This window comes from Sesamum indicum, linkage group LG4 (genome assembly GCF_000512975.1).
Source record: "Sesamum indicum cultivar Zhongzhi No. 13 linkage group LG4, S_indicum_v1.0, whole genome shotgun sequence".
NCBI lineage: Eukaryota > Viridiplantae > Streptophyta > Magnoliopsida > Lamiales > Pedaliaceae > Sesamum > Sesamum indicum.
The window spans coordinates 7734405-7749315 of NC_026148.1; the positions used below are offsets into that span (position 1 = coordinate 7734405).

Consider the following 14911-nt stretch of genomic DNA (forward strand, 5'->3'; position numbering starts at 1 on the left):
CAGGTACTGGTCGCGACCTTGATCGCGAGCTAATTCAAGCTGGTGCTGATGCTCCTCTGAAAAGAGATACTCTTCCCTACCTGCTACCCGACCCGTTGAAAAACCTTCAGCTTTGGCTGATTCAACACTAGCCGCTATCTGCGATCAGAGCTCTTGTAGTTGTGTTTCAAGTTCAGCCTTTTGCACCTCGAGCTTGCTTTCTCTCTTTCGCAGGTCGCTATCTGGGAATCCTTCTCAGCAAGTAGCTTATCAGTAGCCATCTTTTCATGTCGCCAATAGTTGCATTTTAGGGAGAGGTGATGGCCAAAGGCAGAAACCTACAAGCATAAACAAAAGATAGAAGAATTTAGCACTAAGTGGAGGACAATTTGCGTCCTCTTGGTGAAGAATATTACCGGAGAATGTGAATGAGCAAAGTTTTGCTTAACCCGAACATGCGACATGGGAGTCAGAAGGGCCTGATCGCGAGGTAGAATTATTGATTTGTACAACTCCCACGAATCTTGGCCAACATGAGTCTTGAGCATTGAACTCTGGTTAGATATAGCCCAATTGGGGGTCCGTTTCTCACCCTTCATCACAGCATGACTATAGAAAGGCGATTAAAGCTCTACCTGCTTTTCCTTCCACCAGATCGTCAGTTCGCTGACTACATTCAGATTCTCAGCTTCTTCTGCCCCTAAAGCAACGTTGCTTTTCTTCCAAGAGGGTGTTGGGCTAGGTCGCGTAGACTCGTGTTTCCTCTTAGATGATGCTGCATCGAGCTCCTTTCCCTTTTATTTTTTCTTGATAAGCGGCTTGGCTCAGGTTCTTCTCGAGATTCTTCAACCGGCCGGTTCTTAGCAACGGGGTCGCTACTCTCACTAGCGATCTCAATAGGAGTGTCGTGTGGACTTGGAGAGCGACCTGCACGAGACCATGGTGTACTTGCAATAGGATCAAATGGTGGCTGCAAAGGGATAGAGAGTCAGTAATATATAATGTGAAGATAGTACCAGTTGAATAAGGAAGAAGATAATCACCTAAAGAACCCTGTACTTCGATGGATGCCGGACAGAGGCCAGCTAACTTCGGGGCATTCTCTAATAATAGTGGTTTTGCTTTATACTAAAATTGGGTAAGATTGCTAATCAGGTCGTCCTCTAGTCCCGCACCGCAAATCTTGTGCTCGGGTTTGGAGGTAAGCCATTCACATGGAAAAGGCCAAGGTTGATTATGTGGGGGACGGATGAAAAAGAACTTATCTTTCCAAGGACCTACATTCGATTTTAAGTTCGCTATGAAAGCATAGTGTGGTTTGGCAGTAAGGTAGAAGAATCCCTGGTCGCCCGACCTTTTCGAGGTCGTGAATTTGTAAAGTGACCAAAAGTTGTCAAAGTTAGGTGCAAGGCCTAGATGGTTCATGATCATGATAAAGACGAGTATGTGGCGTATAGAATAGGAAGCTAGCTGCATCGGACATATTTCTAGCCTAGATAGCTTTGGAGCAACGGATCGCGAAATGGGAAAATGCAGACCAGCGTATAAATGTACAATGAAAATTGGACAACCACCTGGGGGAGGTTGATTCATGTGATCCGAGGGTGAAGGAAGGATGATTTCGAAATCTAGAGGAATATGATATTTCTTCCTAATAGTATCAACAGTCATATGCAGAGTACTTTCTATACTAAGCCATGGTTCACTAATCAGTTTATCTTCATATTGTTCAAAGGACATGATTGAGATCGCCACGTTTAGGTCGCCCATGATTACTCTAGAAGGTGATCCTGGTTGTTTTATGTGAGCTAAGGGCATATGGGAGGCCGCAGAAAAGCTATGCGATGATCTACTAGATGAGCTATCTGAAGCACTAGAACTACTCGACTCAGAACTAGAAGACATAATCGAAATAGAGAAGGTCGCAAAGAAGTACCTGAGCTAAACTTAGGCAGAGCAGATCGCTTGTGGGGAGGCGAGGTCGCACTTAGAGAACTCGAGATTGTATCAACTGGCAAGGTTGAAGTTGAACTCTATATTTATAGGGGTTAAACGCATGGAGATTCACGCTAGGACGAACAATCGGATGCTAAGGTAGCAGTGATGATCTAAAGGCTGAGATCGACAGACTTTTCGACTTCCCTTAGCGTGCTTTGCACACTAAGAGAAGTGGAGGAGTAATGATGTGGGTAAACCCTAAAATTATCACAAAAGGATAATTTTTCCCCTGAGAGGGCACAAAATGACAAGTTTACCAGCAGGATCCGCGCAGTTTTAACCAGGTCGGATCGCAACCCGACCCGATAACCCAAGATACGTGGAACGTGCGTATTGGACCAACCAGACCCCCGACTTCTCTCTATAAATCCCCTCCAGCCAGTGCATTAATGGTACGTTAACTTCACCACTTTTTACTTTCGGGTCAATTTAGCTCTCCAGCTCGCTAAGCGACCTAGTTTCACGACCTCAGAACAAAACACTGACTTAAACATCGGAGGGCTTTAGTTGGGGGGCCACCCCAACAAGCCTAACAATCTGCTTCTTTTCTCAGGACCCAATCACTAGTCTGGGAGAGGTAGGTTCTCGAACCACTTGGAGGACATCGTCCGACCAAGGAGGTCCCGTGGATTACAACCCGGATCAAATATTTGATCAATTCAGCAATGTAAGAATGAAATATAAAAAGAGTTAAAACATTCTAAATGTGAATGGATTTTGAAATAATTAAAGGATGTGCAATTGAAATGTATATATTAATAGTTTGAAAATATAATAATAAGATCGTTATCATCTGCTTATAATTTCTTTTGACTAATTGGTGTTCTTGTTCCAGAAAACAATGTTGGATGTGCAATGTATTTTGGGTGAGTGTTTTAGATTTTTACTACTGTGAATGCTTTTGGTAATCTCTCAAAGATGTTGGAGATCCTGGAAAATAGAACTACATTATGGCCAAGCGGGAGGGAAGTTTTACGATTGCTTTTCGACACTCAAATTAGTATTAAGTTCAACGTCTTCTAGGAAAAGAGTATAAATAGTTGGGGTTAGCGAAAGTTGTGCCTGAACATGGGGACCTAATATTTACAGTTTTAGGTCTGGTTATGCAATTTTACGTGCACCCTTGATTTGAAATATGATTTACAATGTGCAGTAGTTAGTACATACCAGACTAAAAGTGTGACAAGCAGTGGTCCCAGCAGACATGTAGTGATTCTGTCTGGCAAGGAAGTACGGAGGTCTCATCAGATATCTTTGAGTACTTAGAAACTGTGAACAAGTGGATAGGCCTTTAGTGAAACCTTGAATATGTAATTTCGAAGGTCACTTTAAGAGCCCTCGACGACATTATCATTTCGATGAACATCGTTGTCACTCTAGCATGTCTTTGGTGAATTGCTATAAATATCCCCACAGAAGAAGTTGCCCAACTTATCAAGATTCAAGGAAGCAAAGCTTGGTAAGTGGATTTGAATGACCTTGAAGCCTTAGAAAATATTCCATCACCTTCTAAGAAGGTTTGCAAAGACCTTATTACAAATAATTCTACGCTCAGATCTATGTGATTTCATCTAAAATTTGACTTTCAGAATCCGACACATGCGTTTGATTATTGTAGCATGCCAAATGATCACGTCCTTACATTTGTGAGCTGTTGGTACCCGCTGCGAGTTTCTGACCAATAGCAAGCAACGTGGCCTTTTCAATTCCAAAGCTCGTCATGAAAGGTTAAATACTAGAACTTAACTTTCAAATTAACCCTTCGTGTTTTTGTCAAAATCTCTTATTTCTACTAAAGACTCCCTCTCAATCGGATCTTCCTCCATGAGGTTTCAACCATTGAAACCCTCTAAATCATTCATACCAATTACCATAGATTTTCCTTTTCAGTGCTAACAAGACAAAGAAAGGAAAGGAGAAAATAAAAAAACACGTTATGACTTAACGGTTTCAATTTTCTTTCTCGTTTCTTCTTTGATTAAAAAAAACGAAAAAGATTAAGATGGAGAGAGTATGAAGTGATAGAGAGAGAGGAGAATGGTTGAAAAAATGTGTGTGCGTGTTGTGTGTGAGATAAGAAAGTGTAAAACTGTTTTGACTTAGTCACAACACTCTAGATAAAACCTAGTTTATCCCAATTCTCCATCCTCTCAACAACCTCAACCCTAACCAAGATTTTAAGCCTTTTTGAACCCAAAATTTCGTCCAAAGCCCTCCTAAAATCCGCCAACATCTTATTTTGACCTAGACAAGGTCAAATCAGGTCATGGACTTCTCTAAAGTGGACTAGACTCTCATAGATCAAACCTGTGTCCAATGGGCCTAAATTAACTCGAATTCAATTTTAAGTCCATCACTTTAAGTCCTTTAATCCAATTAAGATTTAAGCCCACTCTCTCTTTTAATTTATGAATCCAATTCATAAATTAATCAAGCCTAATTAAATTAATTTAATTAATTTAGAAGGCCTAAAATTCAAAATGAACTAATCCAACTAATTAATTTTTTGGAAAAATCCAATCCATGGACTTTTATATAAATGAACCAATCGTTTAGTCTCTCTCCAACTAATTAATTTCATCCAGTTAAATAATCTCCACCTTTTCGAATTAAATTTTAAATTAATTTCAGCACAATCCGGTGATCAGGGTATGACTCTCTAGGTTCTCTTTCCACTAGATTTGGGCATGAATGACCAACACAATTAATCAAATTAAAATAATTTTATTATTTTTTATTATTCCATAACTAGAAATAGCCGGTTACCATGGGTGGCCAACTAGCAACAGTCAATGGGATTAGAAACTAGGTAGATCATGCATGAACAGTTAGGCTTCGAGTTTCATATAGGTAAATCCTACTGTCAATCGTCTCCCGACTTTAGTCTAGGGTACAAAAATTGGGCATTGGTTCTCCTCCTGAACTAGGCATCTATACTTCATAATCGAGATGCGTTTACTCTACTAATCTTTGTAGGAAATCCCTTCTCCCTCAATCAATCGCTATGACCATATATTTAAAGAGTTTAAACCATCTCAGGGAGTATAGGAGATCTTATTGTCAAAATACTGACAAAGGATAGATTGCTTCTTGGAATCCACCGTCCTCATTACATACTCCGTCTGCATTTGGCAAGGCTTATGGTTACCATATCCCACAATATAATCACCACTTGCCAGATCCAAGATACAGTCTTTGTATGCGCGCGACTACCATAATTCCTCAAGTTTGAGGACTAATCTTGTACTATCGGAATTGGGAATACCAGTCATATCGACCAAGCCCTTAAGGATTCCATAAGACGATTCCTATAAGTTAGTTCAATCAGTCAACTACCTTCCCAACTACCTCACTAAAATTGTACAGACGACTTACTTCTCCTGTTGACAGAACACGGCCGTAATACTTAGTGCAACTCTTGTAGGACACTCGATGCCCCATCTCGAGGTCCTCAACTTGGAACATTTCAAACCGACTCTTAGAAGTTGATTTCGTAACTGTCAAATCTATTCGTAACTCAACTCCATATGTTTAATCTTTTGGTTTGCGGGCATTTTATTAGAACATTGAAACACCATTTAACATAAATGGTAAGTACAAAAAAACACAATGATAGTTCGATGAACTCTTACCATATTTATCAATTCAATATTATTGTGATAAAGATTGCCGAATAGAAAACAACCAATCCATTGGCTTTTTGTTCACCTATTCCAGGACTTCAATTTTTAAAAACTTTTATTAGAATTACAATTATATTCCCTAATTTTATAAACTTATAGTTTGACCTCAAATATTTTATAAAACTTCAACTTAGTCCTTTCAAGTTTTAATATATTCAAATTTCAACATATAATTTATTTATAATTAAATTTAGATTTTCTTAATAATTATCAATTAGTTCAATAATAACGTAAAAAAATTTATGGATGTTACACCGCCAATAAAAAAAATGATCTTAGCTCGATCATGTTAGATGGAATCGGCCAATCTATCACCGATCTTACGTTTTTGTTGTCGATTCGGGTTCTTCCTTGGTTGATCACATGCCCAAGGAACACAATTTGCTTACAACAGAATTCTCACTTCTCCTTCTTGGCATATAGCTCATATTTCCTAGGTTTCTAAAACACAACTCTCAAATTTTATAAGTGGTCTTCCAAAGACTCAAAATAAATTACGATATCTTCAAGATAAACTGGAAAGATTTTAAACTCAAAGGGAATAACAAGAGTACCATTTTGGAAGAATATGGGGAAAATGATTTTTCCTTCATCATCAAGCGAAAATAATATGGAAGCTAGTTATATAAATACAAGATAAACGAATCTAGCTAACAAACTATTAACCAACCATATCTAAGAATAATAGAAAAATCCTAACAAACAGATTAATAATACAGAAGAGGACAAAAGAGCAAAACCGTTCATAAAAGACAAGAAAGGAGGTAGCTAGCAACCTACAGGCCGAGGCGTAAGCGACCTGAAGAGCAGCAACCTCGAGGACTTGCATATTGTTCACAGCCCCCCCTCAAGATGGAGCCGAGGAAGAGAGGCCCAGCTTAGGAAGGATACGAGCAAAGTCCGCAGCAGTGAGGGATTTAGTGAGGAGGTCAGCGACCTGAGCAGATCCAGGAATGTGTGATGGTGCAATGAAACAAAGTTTGTATTGATCCTGAACGAGTTGGCAGTCGATCTCCAGGTGTTTGGTGCATTCGTGGAAAATCAGGTAGGCAGTGATGTGAAGAGCAGCCTTGTTGTCACACCGGAATGGGATCGGGAGTGAAACAGGGATATGGAGGTCATGGAGCAGGTAAGAGATCCATTGGAGCTTGCTAATGGTAGAGGCCATGCTGCGATATTCTGCTTGGCAAAAGACCTGAAGATCCTTGCTTGTTTCTTGGTCTTCCAAGAGATAAGAGGACCCAAGAAAGATGCAAAAATTAGTGATGGAACGGCGTGAGTCGAGGTAGGATGCCCAAGAGGCATCAGAGTAGGCACTGAGCTGTCCAGACTCTGAGCAAGAGAAGAAAAGACCAGTGGAAGGAATACCTTTAAGATACCGGAGAACATGAAGTGCAGCAGACCAATGCGAGGTGCGAGGCGCTTGGAGGAATTGACTGAGTTGTTGAACAACAAAAGAAATATCAGGGCGAGTGAAGCTGAGATACAAGAGGCGACCTACAAGCCGTCTGTAGGGCCCGGAGTCAAGGAGTAGCGGTCCATCATCAGCAACCAACTTTATTCCAGAAGGTAGAGGAGTTGGGGTAAGCTTGGCATGAAGAATTGAGGAATCAGCCAAGATGTCTTGGAAATATTCATGTTGCGTCACATGAATACCATGCAAGGAGCGAGCTAGTTCGAGCCCGAGGAAATATTTAGCATGACCAAGATCCTTAATGGTGAATAGCTTATCAAAATATGCCTTGACAGATCGAAGGGTGACCTCGGAGGACCTAGTAAGTAGAATGTCAACATTAGAGACGAGAAGCGCAGCGAACTCCAAGGTCATGTGCTTGAAGAAGAGGCAATGTTCGTGGCTGGACTGAACAAAGCCAAAACTTACAAATTTGCTGGTGAGTTCAAGGTTCCGCTGCCTGGAAGCCTGCTTGAGCCCATATAACGACCTCTGCAACTTATAGACATAGCAAGGGAGCACTCCAAGTAAACCCTCCAGTGGCTCCATATATACATCTTCATCTATGAACCCATGGAGGAAAGCATTATTTATATCCAGTTGGAACAAGGGCCAGGAACGAGATGCAGCGAAGGATAGGAAACTCCGGACCATAACAGATTTTGCAACTACAGAAAAAGAATCAAGATAATCAACCCCCCCATCTGCCGATAACCTTTGGCCAAAAGGCGAGCCTTGTACCGATCCAGCGAACCATCTGGGTTGAGCTTGAACTTATACACCCAGCGCGACCCGATGGGTCATTTTCCAGGTGGTAATGGGATAAGAGTCCAAGTATCATTACCATCCAGAGCTGCCAGATCCTGATTCATGGCATCCACCCAGTTCGCATCCTTACACGCCTAAGAGTAAGTCTTTGTCTCTTGCAAAACAGATAAGTTGGCAACAAAACGCATATGTGTAGCACTAAAGATGTGGGATGATAGGTAGAGTGAGATAAGTAACAACGGCACACATAGTCATTGAGCCAAGATGGTTTAAAGGTGATTCTCTACGACCTGGGAGGCTGGGTAGGAGTAACAGGAGGTGTGGACGCTGGAATTGGAAAATGAGAAGAGGAATGACGATCTTGGGAGCGACCTAAACTAGAGAAAGTGTCAAAGTCTAAGTCAGGAATAGGGATAGGCAGAGAGACACCAGGCAGGTCGGGAGGATTGACTTGGAAAGGAAAAGAATGTTCATGAAAAACCACATCTGTAGAGCTGGACAGTGTTTGTGTAATGATGTCAAAGACCTTGTACGCCTTTTTTGAGAGACAATATCCAAGGAACACAGTTGGTGGCTCGCTCATCGAATTTATGTTTATGGGGTCGAATATTGGTTACATAACATAAACACCCGAACACCTTCAGCCGGGAAAAATCAGGAAGTTTGTTATAGAGGATGTCAAACGGTGATTTCCAATGGAAGGTCGGTGTAGGTAGTCTATTTATGAGGTAGGTCGCTGTGAGGACAGATTCTCCCCAGAAGCGTTTGGGCAGATGAGATTGGAAGAGGAGGGCTCGTGCTATTGTGAGGACATATTTGTGTTTACGTTCAACCACCTCATTTTGTTCAGGTGTGTAAGGACACGAAGTTTCGTGCACTATGCCATGTGACTGAAAAAGGGATTGACATTGAGAATTTACGAACTCAGTCCCGTTGCCCGAACGAACAACTTGAACGCCTTTCTTGAACTGAGTTCATACCATGATGAAGAAATTACTCAAGACTTGGGGTGTTTAAGATTTATATTTGAGGAAGGTACATGTTGCTCTAATAAAATCATCCACTAGAGTGAGGAAGTAATGGCAACCTGTGAGCGAACTCACGTGGTAAGGCCCCCATAGGTAAATGTGCAGTAATTAAAAAATGGATGACGACCTGGTGGTGCTAAGAGGAAAGGGCAGGTTTTGCTGTTTAGCTAAAGGGCAGACATCGCAATCATGAGTAAAACAATCTGAACTATGTTTTATTTCTAGAATATGGATATGTTTGATTAAAATGGGTGATGGATGACCCAATCTTTTGTGCCACAAACTACTATCACTATTGTGAAATACAGAGCAAGTAGTGTGTTTGTAAGAAAAGCTGCGAATGACATTCGGATCGAAGGATGTCGCATCTAAGCAGTATAGATTTCTAACTTGTTTGCCAACTACTATAATTCGCTTAGTCTTTCGGTCCTAAAAGAGGCAATGAGAAGGGTGAAAAATGACTTCAAGAAGTAGAGACGAGCATACTTTGTGAACAGACAAGAGATTGAATTTAAAGGATGGTACTAAAAAAGCATCAGTAAGAGGTAGATCTTTGTGGAGCATAACGCTCCCTGTATGTGTGCCGGCTGAGAGGTACCATCTGGTAAGTGAACAGACTAGGGTGCGTGGGTAGTGAGACATTATCAAGAGTGTTAGTCCATATATATGATTAGTTGCCCCCGTATCTATAATCCAAGAGAACAAAGAAGTGTCTGTCGAGACAGTAAGAGCTCGATTTATACCTGCAAAGTCGTCAATATGGGCCAAGTTGCCTTGCGCTGGCGGTTGTACGGTATTACCCATCAGAGTGATCAGCTCCTAAAGCAATTCTTCCTTCGTGCTTGTCTGTCCCAAATCGCCTTTCTCTATCACGACTTGGGCCATGACCTGGGCCGCATATCCTCTGATGCTCCCTCCTTCCTACTTTCCTTTATCCGCGAGCTGCTTATACCAGTCTAGTGTTCAATGAAGCTTGAAATAAGTGCTCTGGTTGTGCCCAGTCTGCTGACAATACGTACAATACAGAGATCACTTGTCTGCTCCAATTTTCCTCCTTTCAGATCGCATTCCACTTCTCTGTGGCCTTGTTTCACCTCTTACATGCAGGGCTGTGTTTTCAGCCTCCGCGATCTCCATCTGAACTCTCTTCTGCTTCTCCACACTATGTATGATGGAGTATGCCTTGTTAATGGAGCGTACCGGCTCCATAACCAGTACTTGATGTCGTATATTCTTGAACACTTCGTTGAGCCCCATTAAAAATTGCATCAGCTATGTGAAAGCAGTTGAATCTTCCACTGCTTTGCACGCTCCACAGGTGCATCCATTGCACGTGCATTGGGGTATTGGTTTCAGTTCTACCAGCTCGTTCCACAATCTCTTCATGTTTGTAAAGTATGATGACATAGGAAGATTACCCTATGACATAGAACAAATTTCTCTCTGAATCTGATATAACTGCGGTCCATTGCACTCCCGATATCGCTGTTCAAGGTCGACCCAGAGGTTTCTCGAGGACTTCGTGCACATGAAGGCCTCCACAATATTCTTGGATATAGAGTTCAAGATCCAGGTTGTCACCATGCTATCAACCCGAATCCATTGCTCAAAAAATGGATCAGTCGGGTGTGGTTTCTCAGAGGTTTCGTCAATGAACCCCAATTTCATCTTGGCACGAAGTGCGCGTTTTATTCCAAAACTCCAGTTCAGTAGTTGGTGCCGGTGAGTGGTGCTCACCAATACTATTCCTGGGTGATCGGACCCATGTAGCTACAACTTGTCGGGCAGAGACTCCATCTTTTTGGTCTCAATCACGGTAAAGTAGAGATACCGTATACAGAGTCCTTCAAGTGAAGGCTCTGATACCATGGAAAGATTTTAAACTCAAAGGGAATAACAAGAGTTCCATTTTGGAAGAATATGGGGAAAGTGATTTTTCCTTCATCATCAAGAGAAAATACAGTGGAAGCTATATAAATACAAGAGAAAGGAATCTAGCTAACAAACTATTAACCAACCAAATCTAAGAATAACAGAAAAATCCTAACAAATAGATTAATAATACAGAAGAGGACAAAAGAGCAAAACTGTACAGAAAAGACAAAAAAGGAGGTAGCTAGCGACCTACAGGCCAAGGTCGTAACCGACCTGAAGAGTAGCGACCTCGAGGACTTGCACATTTGTTCACATAAACAACGACAAAACGGTCCAAGAACTCATATACAACATCATTCATTAAGTTGCAAATAGTAGCAATTGCATTCATCAAACCAAACGGCATCACCAACAACTCAAAAGAACCATATCTCGTCATGCACATGGTCTTTGGTTTGTCACCCACGACAAAATGAACTTGCCAATAGCATAACCTTAAGTCAATCTTTGGTGTAGTACTCACCCTCGTCAGTTTGTCCAAAAGGTCCAACGCGTTTGGAATAGGGTACTTATTTTTCACGGTATCCTTATGATGGAATGGGTACAAGCCCGGAAATGTAAAATGAGCAACAAAAGTTACAAATAAAATATTAAACGAGATCCTACCCCACGTCAATCGGGCTATTCGTGCACTTGCACACCATATGACATCCGTAGAATTTTACACATAATTGATAGACTAATTGGTAACTATTAGCAAACATTCAAATTTTATTATAACAAATTACAGGTTGAAATTGAAATATATTAAAACTTGAATGGAGTAAATTGGAGCTTACTATAAAATATGAGAGTAAATTATATTAATTAAGAAATTAAGTATGACGTGATGTGTATTTTATATGTAATAATATATATATATATACACACACACGAATATAGAGGGTGAAAAGGCGAATCATTGGCCACCCACCGCATCAATCCTTCCCCTTTGAATGTACATATATATGCAAGATAATAGATAAATTAATATGCTCACTCGAATGAACACATCCATATTTTATATACGCACACCCGCGGCGATGAAAATAGGTAACTGAATTTTAGATTTTAATTTATATTATTTTATATAATTATATTATTTAATTAGTCTATTTATTAAATGTGGTTTATACTGATCGATGTACTATTTAACTGGAATATTTTACGAGCTTGCGTGTGTTAAATCAAATATCACATTCAGTATAAAAATATTGTAGTGGTTTAATTAAATTATTAGATTATCTAGATTTAACAATAACTATAGTAAATTTACTTAATTTTTTCAGATGCATTAACCAAATATTCATTATATGTGTCGGTGTTTGATTAAATCACATAGTAGCGAGAAATTGATAGAAAAATTACAAAAATTATCAGGATAGATGACCAGAAAGCTAATTAGATTGGCCTGGATATAATATATTTTGACAATTGCTTGACAATTGGTCTTTTTCTTTGTTGTGCTCATTCTGAATGTTTATATTTACTTAAACATCACAACAAAGTCCAAAAATCATTTGGACAATCATGCAGTTGGATTGTGCATTAGATGGCGATCAAATTGCCAAAAGTTTAGGTTTCAAAAGTTCCAGTCGAGGACATTAAGATTGGGCATCTAGTGTCCTATGGAGACTTGCACTAAGAGTCCCATTCATTTGATGAGTGCCGCATTTTATCGGCAACAGACATGGGACGTCTATGCGATCTTACTAGGTTGATTGGTTAGGTGTCGAATCAATTGAACTGACTTGTGGGGGTCGTCATATGGAAGCCTTGGAGGTTTGGTCAGTATGACTTGAATCCCCAGCTCCGATAGTACAGGAGTAGTATTCAGACATGAGGAACCACGATAGTCATATGCATATGATGACTGTATCTTGGATCTGGCGGGGGGTGATTGTGTCGCAGACATGATCATTGTATGCCTTGTCCAGTGTAGTCGGAATATGTAGCGAGGACGTTGAATTTTAAGAAGAGGATCAACCTGTCAATATATGACGGAGGTATCTCCTGAATAGAGCGAGTGAGTGGATCAGCCCGGAAGCGCTCAAGCGGAAGCGGTAATTAAAATTCATAAATTAAAAGGTGAATATAATAAGACCATGATTCCAAGGGGTGTACACTTGGAGTTCTCGAGCGTTTGAAGTAGTTAATAAAATAATTAATATAAAACTCAATCGGGGCCTATGGTGAAATTAAAATCGAGAAGCGCAAGAAACGTAAATCAAGGACTACCCCTTGCTTGATTTCCTCCGCGCCTCCTTTTGTTTATTTGTTCACGCGAGACTCCAAATGTAGAAGTCCTCTAAAGACACGTGCACGCCACACTGGAATATAGGGATCCCTTAGTTCCCTATGCTAGAAGAAAATAAGGGAGAAAACACACCTAGTGTGTAGAGAGAGGGGGCGGCCGATTGGTGAGTTCTAGGGTAGAGTACTTTTTTTTTGTGTTGTGTAATAATTAGTTATTCCAAATAACTAATTAGAATATGTATGTACCTTGTATGGATGTACTAGAATGTGTTTAAGTTCATTCCATTATCCAAAATGCATTATATTCTTTTTTCCAAATAAAGAATGACCTAAAAGTGAGAATTGCTAGTCAGTTATTTCCTTTCCTAGAATTATCCAATGTATTTAATTAGGGGTGCTTGGCCGATTTTATTGGCATAAAAAATACAAGGCCCAACTAATTTTAATTAAATTCAATTTAATTAAAATCTACCTAATTAAGCCCATCGTATATCTACTCCAATTAAATACATGAGCTCAATAAGTTTTTATTAGTTAATAAGTCCAACTTATTAAATAGGAAGGGTAAGCCCAATATAAATCAATCTTATTAATTTATCCTTGGGCTCCTCCATCCAATGGATCTCTCTCATTTGTAAGTAATCCAATTACTCATGGAACTAAGTCCCAATTAGTCCCTCATCCCTTCTCGGTGACTTGTGCGGGACTCTTTAGGTTCACCTTTCAGCTAGACTTGGGCTAGTGTCAAATATTATTATTAATTAAATCTAATTTAATTAATAATTTTCGATAAACCTTTGATCAAGAAAACCTATCACCATGGATGGCTGTCTAGCAACGGTTCATGGCACTAGAGACTAGGCGGATATCCATGTAAACTTTTAGGCTCTCGATTCTATACGAGCATGGTCCTTCCATCTACCATCTCCCCACCTTAGTCAAGGGCATGAAATTGGGTGTCGGCTCCCATCGTGGACTAGGCATCTATACTTAATACATGAAATTGCGTTACGCCAAATTGATCAACATAGGAACCTCTTTTTCTATTCGACCAATGACTGTGGCCACAAGTTCATAAAGCTTGAACACATCTCCAAATGCATAGGAGATATCTCTGTCATGTATTGACAGGGGATGGATCCTCTTCTTGAAACTCACCATTCTCACTACATACTTTCACTGTACTGGATTTGTGACACGATCAACTCTTGTGCAAATCCAAGATACAGTCATCGTACGCACGTGACTGCCGTGATTCCTCAAGTTTGAGGACTACCCCCATACTATCGGGGTCTGGGATTGGAGTCATACCGACCAAGCCTCCAAGGCTTCTATATGACGATCCCCATAAGTTAGTTCAATCAATTCAATACCTAATCAATTGACCTACTAAATATGCAGAGACATCTCACGTATGTCGCCAATCAAACACGACACTCATCAAATAGATACGACTCTTAATGCAAGTCTCCATAGGACACTCGATGCCCATTCTCTAGGTCCTCGATTTGAAACATTTTAGACCCAACCCTCCAACCCTTGACAGTTGATTTCATGACCGCCATCCAATGCTCAGTCCAACTGTTGCACGGTTGTCAAAGTGGTCTGTGGGCTTTGTTGTGATGCCTAAAGAAAATGAAAACATATAAATAAGCACAACAAAAGAAAATGCCAATAGGGAATACTTATTTTATTCACTAAATAATATTACATGGAATCGAGTTAATGTCAGAATGGATTAGAAGTGTGCCAATCTAATTGGCTTTCAGGTTACTATTCTAACAATATCTCACTTGACCTAAAGCCAATCACCCATCAACCTCAAACCCATC

The 14911-nt window shown here is 40.2% G+C and overlaps 1 protein-coding gene across 1 annotated transcript; it reads right to left on the reverse strand.

Annotated features, from left to right (window-relative positions):
* Positions 6508-7767, reverse strand: LOC110011896 (uncharacterized mitochondrial protein AtMg00810-like). Its single transcript, XM_020693484.1, has one exon. It carries the CDS (start codon positions 7765-7767, stop codon positions 6508-6510), a length of 1260 nt encoding a protein of 419 aa, XP_020549143.1.